This window comes from Nematolebias whitei, chromosome 18, assembly GCF_014905685.2.
Source record: "Nematolebias whitei isolate Nwh7 chromosome 18, NemWhi1, whole genome shotgun sequence".
NCBI classification, from domain to species: Eukaryota; Metazoa; Chordata; class Actinopteri; order Cyprinodontiformes; family Rivulidae; genus Nematolebias; species Nematolebias whitei.
The window spans coordinates 20231348-20242999 of NC_056515.1; the positions used below are offsets into that span (position 1 = coordinate 20231348).

At 41.4% G+C, this 11652-nt stretch overlaps 2 protein-coding genes across 2 annotated transcripts in view; both read right to left on the minus strand.

Moving 5' to 3' along the window:
* LOC119425101 (talin-1) overlaps nt 1–11652 on the minus strand; it is a 107233-nt gene that overhangs the window by 21643 nt on the left and 73938 nt on the right. The window lies entirely within an intron of this gene.
* The window catches only part of tln1 (talin 1), a 57728-nt gene continuing 47205 nt past the window's right edge, over nt 1130–11652 (minus strand). The window contains exons 29-45 of the mRNA XM_037691957.1: nt 11418–11537; nt 11007–11204; nt 7995–8134; nt 7827–7920; nt 7573–7662; nt 6391–6513; nt 6159–6302; nt 5924–6085; nt 5632–5772; nt 4963–5144; nt 4194–4326; nt 3089–3190; nt 2778–2948; nt 1952–2200; nt 1661–1780; nt 1385–1531; nt 1130–1300 (exon numbers count right to left, since the gene is read on the minus strand). Coding sequence (XP_037547885.1) covers nt 1130–1300; nt 1385–1531; nt 1661–1780; nt 1952–2200; nt 2778–2948; nt 3089–3190; nt 4194–4326; nt 4963–5144; nt 5632–5772; nt 5924–6085; nt 6159–6302; nt 6391–6513; nt 7573–7662; nt 7827–7920; nt 7995–8134; nt 11007–11204; nt 11418–11537 — 2487 coding nt within the window. The remainder of the gene's footprint in view (nt 1301–1384; nt 1532–1660; nt 1781–1951; nt 2201–2777; nt 2949–3088; nt 3191–4193; nt 4327–4962; nt 5145–5631; nt 5773–5923; nt 6086–6158; nt 6303–6390; nt 6514–7572; nt 7663–7826; nt 7921–7994; nt 8135–11006; nt 11205–11417; nt 11538–11652) is intronic.

The following is an 11652-nucleotide window of genomic DNA, read 5'->3' on the forward strand; positions in this document are numbered from 1 at the left end:
ATTTTTATTCCATGTGCTGTAAATATATCTTGTTACTTTTTATTTGATGCTGTGTATTTTTGTTAAGTACTTTGGTAACACTTTCTGTTTTAAATGTGCTCTATAACTTGACTTGACTTGATTACATGTAAAAACGTGTGCATTTTCTCACAATTTTTTGTCTCCAACTTGTCTCCAATATGATACTAGCTTTAGGCACAATTCAGTTGAGGTCCCTTCAAATCCTGGAATGTGTTATTGAGGGATCAGTTTCACTGCAGCAGGGAGCACAAGGCTGGCTGTTTGTCTTTTAAACTCCAGTATCATTGTGGCAGGGCAAGTATCAGATATAGCACAGACAATTGTCAGTGGTAAGATGTTGACAGGCTAGCGCAGGGGTCTGCAACCTTTACGATCAAAAGAGCCATTTTTGTGCTTTCGTTCACTAAATTAAATGTGTCCAGAGCCGTAACAACCTGCTACAGCTGTGGTTATCAATTGGTGGCAGGTGAACCACTTCAGGTTTGTTGGAGCGATTTTTTGTGACCAGTAGGAGTTGTACATTACAAAGCTACAAATATCTAATGATTTTAACATTTATTGATATTTTTACAATAATAATAAAAAAAAGTTTCTTATAAAGAAGGAAAATAAATAAATAAATTGTATTTGTTTCTGCCAATTTTTAAAATTTAAACAAACTATGCAAACTTGTGATTTTTTTTTTTTTTATTGTGGGAAAAAAATAATCAAGTATAGAAATAAAGTATGAAGTTAAAGTGAGTATTTTACTCCTTATATTAGTTCTAGTAGTAGTGGCATATTTACAAAATAAATGACCAAAGAACTGAAAAATGAAAACAGCTAAAACCAGCTATTTGTATAACAAACAATAAAATTCAGTTTTGTGTTAGTTTTGGTCAAAGATTGAAAGAGCCACTGCAGAAGGACCAAAGAGCCACAGGTTGCAGGCCCCTGGGCTAGCCAAAGTCAAAGCAGTTTTAATTTTTTTTACTTTAACTTTGAATATGAAAGACAAAAAAACTTTCACCAGCTTAAAACAAAAGTGCTCCGTGAAAGAGTCATTGGTGCATTCAGTAGTTTTAGTAAAAACAACAAACAGTCCAGTTCTGATTTATAAAGGGACTTTCTACCTGTGGTCTGCAAAGGTCTCAGCGTTCTCTCGGTTCAGAGTACCGGCAGTGGCAAACATGATGGTGGTGTCCAGGTCTGCGATGATTCCAGCCACAGCGCTGGCTGCTGTGATGCAGGCCTGAGTGCCACGGTTACCAGCCTGGAGGGATGCCAAAACATGGGAGACCTGCGGAAAAAATAAATTAATGAATTGACTTCATGTAGAAAAATGTCTAATCACTTTTTACTAGATAAGTGATTAATGTCTGACCTTCTCTGAGACTTTGCGGGCGCTTTCGATCAGTTCCTTTTTAGTAAAAGAGTCATCGGGGCTGCACTGCAGAGCTCCAGCCTTCGTCACCAAACCTGTGCAGCTGAAGCCCAACTCTCCCACCTGCTTCTTAATGTGAGAACCAATCTGCAACAAAGTAATATTGCACGAAAGAACTAGTTGACATTATGAAACGTATGGAAAATAAAGCGTTTGGAGATAAAATGGCTTTCCTTTGAAAAGAAAGCAAGCGAGTGACAGGAAACGATGACTCACTTCATCATTCTCTGCTGTAAGAGCTGCAAATTTGGCCTCGTCTGCAAGATTTCCAAAATTATTAGTCAGTTGGTTGGCCAATCCTCCAAGGTCATCTGGGTTGGTGTTCGACTTTGTCACCTAAACAAACAAGAAAACACAAGATCTGTTCTGTGGCTACACATGCATCTGTCACCAGCAGTCATGTTCTGGAGCACCGAGCACCTACTAACAGACCTCTGCAGAAGGTGAAGAAAAAATAAATCAAACTATTATTACAGCATCAAACCCTTAAGATGATCTCTTTCTTACCATCTCCTGCACAGTGACTGCAATGGCCTTGGCGGTCTTCACCATGGTAGTCTGGTAGTCCACAAAGGTGCCTTCAGGTTCATGTGTAGGTGCATCTTCCATTTTATTGATGGCATCGTTGATGGAGTCCACCATGCCACCCACAGCACCTGCTGCACTGGCCGCCTCGGCCAACGTGGCTCCCAGATCATCCACGGCCTCTTTCATCATCTGCACCGACTCCTCCAGGGCATCCTGCATGTGCGCTGCCTGAAGACAGGAAACACCCAGTGACTGCTTCAGAAACGCTTCATTACAATCCGACCAGTGGTTCATGAGACGTTAACGAAGAAGGTGGCAGGTCATAATCAGAACAGAGTGGTAAACAGTCCTCACATATGAGATGGTTTATTCACCAATTCAAAGCCAGAGCTCCATATTTTATAGATACTGCAGCTTTTCTGCACCACACACACACTCACACAGTTTGCAGTTCACTGTTTTGATCAGGGACACATCGACACGTGAAATATTGCATCTCGATGGGTGGTGGATGGAGCTCACTAATGCGCTTTGATTAAAAAATGTATTCTACAAATGAGTGAAATTTTAACCTCTCCATCTATAAAAGATAAATACTTTTAACTTTGCAGACAGCTGGAACACGTTGAAGGCTACTGTATTTTTATAACTAAATATATGCAAAGAGGCCCTCCTTATGTTACCTAAAGAATGCCCTGGTTTCAACAACTACCATTGCTGTTGTAATAATCGTTAATTTTATTTTAGGTTTGTGGATCAAAACTCTGGATCTTGAGAATTTTGTTACCAGTGCTGAGTTCAGTACCTTGGGGTTTCCTCCGGCCTCCTTGGCAGTGTAGAGCATCTGCAGGGCTGACTCTGCCAGGGTCTTGGTCTGGTCTAAGACAGCCATCTGCTGTTGGCTGCTGAGGATCTTGGATGCGGTACCGATGGCCGCCATGATCAAGGGCTCAAAGTAGCTCGCCATCTGAGACACCTGTCAAAACGTAGAGAATGAACGATGCGTGAAAAGTCAAAACAGATTCTGAACTACTCGCAGCAGATGTGCACAAGTGTAGCCTTTAATTAGACAACCAGTTTATCACTCCTTATGCACTGTGTAGATGTGTGTTCTACCTTGTGTCCCAGCTGGGAGGCTTCTGATCGAGCAGCCACAGCCACAGGATCAATCAAATGACTGATCTCATGAACAGAGGCGGCCATTTGCTCATGAAGAGTCTACAACACACAGACACAGACCGTAAGCAGGTTTAATTCACAGGAATATGATCACAGCTATACCTTTCTTTAATACATCTACCGTACGTATCCACCATAAACGTCACACCGCCCTATAAGTTGCATCAGTCCAAATATGTCTAATAAAGTGGAAAAAATGTAAATACGTCGCTTCGCCATATAAGTCGCATCTATTATGTGTCACTGCTGACAACCCAGAAACGTGGGCCGGTGTTGTGCCAAAAATCGATTGGCTGACAAATGGCGGCCGCAGGAGCGTGCATGGAAGGACTTTAACAAGAATTTAACAAGATTAACACTTAAAAACAATTATTTGTTTGCTCAAAATTATAGCAAAGGTGTGTCTCAGTGAACTTTTCCTTAGTAAATGCACTTTGATGATCAAATCAGCTGCATTTCACCTGGTGGCTTGGTATGGCAAGTTAAGTGTCTCATTAATAGCCACTTTTAGCTATTAATGAGACACTTGGCTTGCCATAACTCTCGATTGCCCTCTAGTGGCTGAAAATGGTAATGTTCAATATTTTCCATGTCAGAATGAATGAAATCGTCAGATCTCAGCCAAAAATTGGGTTATAAATATGGGGGGGGGACTAAATATGTCACTTTGCTGTATAAGTCACAGGCATGCTAATTTATGCATTAAGGTGCGACTTATATGGCGAAAAATATGGTAACTGCTTATCACACAGAGATGAGATTTATTACAGACTATTTTTTATGCCACTTTGTGTGTACTGTGCAAAATGTTACCCCTTCAAAGAAAACCTACATTTCAGGATCAACTTGAAAACAAACAACATGGACTCAAACCGTTAGTATGAAATAAAAGTCATTTTTAAAGTCAGTCCGTTGATTTTAACACGGTGTTTCTGACTTTTTAGTTTAATAAGCAGAGATGTCTAACTTGACCCTCAAAGAGCTCACAACAGCTTCTGCTAAAAAGGCCTTTAACATCTAAAGGACTTCGGGGTGTATTTACCTCCATTGAGATGTCCTCTCGGGGCGTTAGCTGCTGACTTATGGCAGCAAGCGAGGCCTGATCAACTTCTCGGATGCAGCCATTCAACACTTCTATAGCGTTGTCACATTCTCGCTGACCAGGGGCTTTCTCTCTGCACACATCATGAAAATGTACAGACAGGCATTCTTTAATAAAAAATAACATAAATAATGTGGTACCTTCAAATACCTATGGTTCATCTGACAAAAACTAAAGAGACAAGTCTTATACTTTAAACTACTTTGAAATAAAAATGTTAAGTAGTTCTATTTGGACAGGGCTTTTATCTGAAGAGCGTCATTGTTGCTTTGTCCTCAGCGTTTTTACAGCAACACAGTTTAGATTTACAAAGTTTTATCTGAACAAACAAGACGCCCAGCACAACGTCCTTTGGACAAATAAAACCAAAGCAGAGGTGTTATTGAACATAATGCACAGTGTCATGTTTGCTAAAGAAAATCAAACATCACATAAGACCAAACAACTCATACTGACTGTGAAGCACAGTGGTGGAGGGTTGAGGGTTTGGGCTTGTTTTGCAAACATGACCTGTATATCTTACAGTTATCGAGTCAACCATGAACTCCACTGTGCACCGAAGGCTGGTAAGGTCAGATAACAGATAATCAAGCTAATCAGATCTGAGCACAACTCTGCATTTTCACTAAAAATACTATTTCTGTAGTTACATATTGTTATATTGTCATATTGCTATAGGCTACTTTATACATTAAAGTTCAGACCTTACCTCATGTTGGTGATGAGTTTCTTGATGGAGTCAGACACGGTCCTAGAGTGTCCAGCCAGCACTGACCACTTGGGGGGGTCTTTGGGGTTGACAGCCAGAGAGCGTGCGGTCTGAATCAGGCCGGTGGAGCTCTCCAGCATCATCTGTGCGGCTGCCAAAATGGGCTCCATGGCTGCATGACCCTAAAGAAAGAGTGGAAATGAAAATCAGGTTAACAATCTATCATAGCTGTCATTGCATCGTCATTTTAATTTGATTTTCAGGCTGAAAGAAACTGGACGTCGAGCTACTATTTCACATTTAGGGTGAAAATTATTAAAGGTGGTGCATTTCAGCACAAAACGTAACAAGAAGGTAATTGGAACATTTTCAGGGTTAGAGCTCTCAAAACAGGAAAAACTTTAGCAGCTGAAAGTGGACGATTAAAATCTAGGAGAAACCAGGATTTTCATTTTGATATTACATACACTGATTTAATAAAAATTCTGATAAAATAAAAAATGATATTCTGAAAATCAAACTAGATGTTTTTGTTTCTGCTGTTATTTTGGATGGCATAGAATGGAGCTGTGTTTCAGGACTAGGAACGGAGATTTATGCTCATTTGTTTTCAGTGTTGTGCATGAACACATTTTAAATATATATTTCAGTGGTGAGATGAGGACTGACCTCTGGACTGATCTGAGCGGGGATGCTTGCAAACTCTGGGTTGGAGGCGAAGGCGGTCAGGTTGTCCACAGCTTCTATCAGAGGACCGGTAGCAGCTCTGCACTTCTCTCTGTTCTCCTGATTAAAGGCTCCGTCTAAAGCCTGTAAAAGAAACATAGTATTTATCAGAACCTTGTTTCTGGAACATAACTCTTGTGTTCTTTGTTCTAAACCTGTTTCAGTGTTATTACAATACAGAATTAAGAATAATTTTTTGGACTGATCGTGGTTTGAAATGCCTGATGGAGCAAACCTTGATGGATTTGACCAGGTTGGCGGTGGTGTTGGCCACCTCCTTGGCTGACTGAACAAACTGCCTCTTGGCTACAGCGTTCTGAGTTTTGGAGGAGGCCAGGCGGCAGGCGTTGCACAGAGCAGAGGTGTGTTTGGCTACGATGGTAGCTGCAGAAAGCACCTGGCCAGAAAGACGGGCTCGTCAAAAACCGCTATAAAACTAAACCCTTGTGTCTGTAGTGAGGCGAGCATACCTGGGACTGGGTGCAGGCTGGGTCCACCAGGTTCTGGCAGGCCATCTGAATAGCCTGATTAGCCCGAGCAAACTGGGTGGGATCCACTAGGCCCTTCTGACCCGCTGAACTGTTGGGGTCTGATACTCCCACCAGATAGGCAGCCTACAGACATCAGCAGATCACTGGTTTCCATTCGTTTCTGAACTGATGTCCTTGGACAGATATACATTGAGCTAAATGAAGTCTTTACCTGTGCAGCTGCTTCAGTTAGACCACACAGGGCTTTGGATCCAGCACTGACCGAGTCTCCAAACTCAGGCAGGTTAGAGTTCTTAGCGTTGTGTGAAATGCCAGCCATGGACTCACCAAGAACCTGTTGACAGGAAGCAGAGAGATTCGCTCAAACATGAGCCACAGCTTCGTTTGATGGACTGTTTTATGACGAGTTCTTCACTAGGAGCCGTTTTTTAATTTATCCTGGATCTGGTCCGATTCTTAACCAAATGTGAAAATTCAAATTTGTTCAGTGTAATCTGTGCTGCCACTTTAAGAGCGTCAGCAGTGATTGCTACATGTTTTTGTCCCTCCAGAGTTACTGTAGCTTCCTGAAGTTAAAACATGCTGCAGTAAAGAAGCGTTTTCATCTCTTCTCTTTGCTGGACTCTAAAGTTCCCTCTTCCCATCAGACAAGCTCCTTCACTGTCCAGTTTTAAAACTCTTTTAAAAACACATTTCTACTCCCTGGCTTTTAGCACACACTGAATTTGCTCTGCACTGTTTTTATCGTTTTTATTAATCTTAATGTTTTTAACAATTGTTTTATGTGTTTAAATGCTCTTGATTTTATATGTACAGCACTTTGTTGCAGCTGTGGTTGTTTTAAAGGGCTTTATAAATAAAGTATTATTATTATTATTATTAAAGAATACACGTTATAATATTCTTTAAATATTACTCAGAAGCGTAATGCTAACCATGTTAGCTTTTCAGCAGATTAATAGTTTTATCACAAATTTTACTGTGTACTATTTATTACATAAAAATGTATAAATCAAAATATATTTACGTAAAAAAAAAAGCCATAGTTGTTTCAGATTATCCATTTGTATTTCTGCCTCTAGTTCAATTTCAGCTGCTTCCTGATGTTGTAGTCACAAACCTGCTGCTCATAGAGATTCATCTATAATATTATTTGTTATATTCATATCATTGCCCTTTGAATCGTAATTTAAATCCAACTGTTAGATGACTAAAGAGGTCCACCCCTACAGAATTTGAAGTTCTGAAGCTTGGCATCGACTGAAAAGATAAAATAAAATAAAATAAAACCGATACAGACCTGCAGACCATAAAAAGTAGATGTTTTTAAACAGACCCTGAGGAAACATGTGGAAGCTTGTCAAAGCTGCGTGATTAGAGCAGTGTGTGGTACCTTAGAGTTCTCCATGACACTGTCGATGCACTCAAAGAAGGACAGCTCATTTACTGCCTCTGTCGGGTTCTCCAGCATCCCCTTCACAGACTGCACACACACACACACACACACACACACAACAATCAGAACCAGCATCTATAAGAAACCTCATCTTCTGTTTTCTCTGCTGGTATCTGGATTACATAAGATAAAACCAGCATCGCTCATCTCATGGCACGATCAGAGGATGCAGAAGAAGAATAGGTTGCTACCTCCAGCTCTCTGAGAGCGTTGTCGCACTCCTTCTGACCCGGGGCCTGCTGAGTGCACATGGTGATGAGCTGGTTGATGCTGTCTGTCACTGCCCTGGAAACACAAACACGTTCAACAAAACAACACAACTAGAATGAAAACCTAGAGAGCAGAAAAATGTTTCTCACCGAGCAGCTGCTGCTAGCTGGTTCTTCAGGTTAGGTGAACTGGGATCAGTGGAGAGAGCTTTAGCTGCCAGCATCAGCTTGCTTGATGACATGGAGATAGTTTTAAGGTTGGACACCACCTGTGTCTGATCCTCCTTAGACTGCAGGAGATGAACAAAAACAATATCTATTAGCTATATTCCTAAGAAATGCATACTCCCACTTAGAGCTGCAACAACGAATCAATAAAATCGAAAAAAATCGATGATTAAAAGCGTTGGCAACGAATTTCATTATCGATTCATTGTGTTGCGCGATTATGCGTCGTTCATGGCGCTGCGGAGCCGTTTTGTTCACCTGCAGTTCATTGTCAATGCTGTCTGACTGCATAAAGTTAAAAAAAAAAAAAACTCTGCAGCGTGAGTTGAACAGAGCGAGGAGGAAACAGAGCAGAGACTGTTTTCAAAGGAAAATAAGTCAAATTTACAAATGACAGACCCCAAGTCCTCCAAAGTGTGGGAGCTCTTCGTAAAGATAAAAAATGAGAAACATGCCGCTTTGAAAATTGACGACACGGGAGAATCACGCTGATTAACGTAAACATGTCGGAGTCACGAGCTGCAGCTGATACAACTTATGTGTTGCAGGTGAGTCTCTACAATATTCACATTGTTCTGTTTCTAAGTGAGAAAACGTAACGTCAGTCTCTTTGTAGCTGAAGCTGCTGCTTGTTTGTTTATCTGATTAATGGCGGTGATAGAGAACGTGTGTGTTACTTTTTATTTAATTTAATTGGTACAAGCAGTGTTTAAATGTGATTTATAAATAAATCTAACACAAAGATAATAATTTAATGATTAAGCTTCAACTTTTAATTTGTTGGCAAAGTCTGAAGACACTGCAGGTATGGCAGGATGTACTGCATTTAAACAGGAATTAAAGTAATTTATTACATCTACTCAAATGTGTGTAATTTAGTATTTTATATGTGTGTGTGTGTGTGTGTGTGTGTGTTTAATTGCTCTTTTAGCTACTTTTGCCTGAACCTAACGCTGTAAGTGAAACAAGGCATTTCTTGAGTTGCTGTAAATTATGATATAATACATATTTACTGTCTCATTCCAGAAAACAACAACAACAAACAACAACACTTCATGATGGACAGACATCATGGACACCACAGCAGCAGCTGTCTTCACTGAAACATCCTGAACATGATCGTCACTGACACGAGGCCTCTGTCGATGGTTGAAGACGAAGGCTTCACTACAATAATCCACACTTTTAATCCAGGTTACAATAATCCACACTTTTAATCCAGGTTACACTCTTCCCTCAATGACACATTTTACAAAGTAACTACATATTGTGCAGGTATAAAGATACATTTGTATATATTTTTGTGTACATTTATTTTTTTAAGCTATTTGACTAACTTTTATTTTTTATAATTCAATATTTTACTAACACAATAGTAAAATAGAAACCTATTTTTTGTGCAAATTGCTATGTCAGTCAAATGTTCAATTTTGGAATAAAGGGGTGGAAATTAAAACTTTGATTAAAACTGATCCTCATCCCAGCTGCGTCACTCAGCTGCAAACTGCTCCAGCGAAAGCTGTAGATCACGACCTGATGAAGCCAATAGGACCACATCATCTGCAAAAAACAGAGAAGCAATCCTATGGCCACCAAAACGGATCCCCTCAACACCTTGGCTGCGCCTAGAAATTCTGTCCATAAAAGTTATGAACAGAAACGGTGACAAAGGAAAACCTTGTAGAAGCCAAATTCTCACTGGGAACGAGCCCGACTGACTACCGGCAATGTGGGCCAATCTCTGACACCGGTCGTAAAGGGACCTAAAAGCCCGTATCAAAGGGCCTGGTACCCCATACTCCCAGAGTACCTCCCACAGGGCTCCCCAAGGGACGCAGTCAAATGTCTTCTCTAAGTCCACAAAGCACATGTAGACTGGTTGGGCAAACTCCCACGCACCCTCCAGGACCCTGCTGAGGGTGTAGAGCTGGTCCAGTGTTCCACGACCAGGACGAAAACCGCACTGCTCCTCCTGAATCTGAGGTTCGACTGATGGATCCTCCTCTCCAGAACCCCCGAATAGACCTTACCAGGGAGGCTTAAGAGCGTGATCCCCCTGTAGTTGGAACACACTCTAAGGTCCCCCTTTTTGAATAGGGGGACCACCACCCCAGTCTGCCAATCCAGGGGAACTGCCCCCGATGTCCACGCAATATTGCAGAGTCGTGTAAGCCAACACAACCCTACAACATCCAGAGCCTTAAGGAACTCGGGGCGAATCTCATCCACCCCTGGGAGCCTGCCACCGAGGAGCTTTTTAATCACCTCGGTGACCTCAGCACCAGAGGTTGGAGAGCCCGACCCAAGGTCCCCAAGTTCTGTTTCCTCAGTGGAGGAGGTCTTCCAAGTATGCATTCCCTGCATTCATAATTCCAATATTAAGACCAAACCTCTGACACTGTGAGTTGAAATGCTGCCTCATTTGGACAGGCAGGTTCATAAAACATGTTGCTCATGTTTTCCAGTCCAGTTTCTGTAGATTCTGACTAATTTTATCCTTTTCTACCCACTTCCCTTTAAGAATAACTTTGTTCTGCTGCGGTGGGTTTCAGTGAGGTGTTGGTGAAGTTAAAGAGCCGGTGACGTCGATCTGGTTCTGTCAGGTCTTTGCAGGACTTTTTCTTATTTCTTATCAACATGAATGTCAGAAAGAGTCCATCTGCTGTAAACCTTTAGAGCCACGGCTTCCTCTCTCCTTCTTCGCATGTCCAGTTTCATTGTGTTTTTAATGAGGACAGATGATAAATGACAATGATATGAGCCAGTTTTTCAGCTAAAATCTCTTTGGGAATCTCTACATTGAGGCAAAAATAAGTTTTTTTTTATTTTTTTTTTCTAATCTGTAATTGTTGGCATTTTTCATTAATAACCACGTCACATATTTCAAGAACACGTAGCTCCTTTAAATCATGACAGGTTTTGTATGAAACTAACCTGGGACGTTCCAGCCATGTCGACACCAGCCTGCAGGAAGTTGTTGAAGTCCTGTCCAAACTTGCTAGTAGCCCTGGCCAGGTCCTGAGTGGTCCCTCTGGAGGCTTGAACCACCTCGTTGGCGGATTGGTTTAGACCCGCTGCCACCTGGTTGAGCTGAGCCTGAACCTCCTGGAAACTCCTTCCACTGGATGGAAACTACGGCAGCAAGAGGAGAATGATGAGCCACACTGAGCAGTTTAGTTCAAATATAGGAGGTTGATGCTGTTTGTCCACCTGATAAAGGACTTTTTGAGTAGAAGTCTTGACGTTTTAGGATGTACTACATAAAAAAATGCTGTTTTGGTGCTAGTATTGGTTTAAATTAGTGGTCCTGATGCTGCTGTTAAAAGTAGACACTGCTTTACTAACTGAATCAGCCAGGAGAGACTTGCTGGCTTCGCCCACGGTGCGGATGGCGTTGTCCACGTCCCTCTGACCTGGAAGGCTGTTCACACATCTGTTCAGAGCCTGAGATACCGCTTTGGCCACCTGCAAACACACAAACACACATTCTTATATTCTTATCATGTTTATATTCATCATCCAGCAGTCTCATTTTGCAAACTGCTTAAAAAAAAACATTCATGTTGCTAAAAGTAATGGT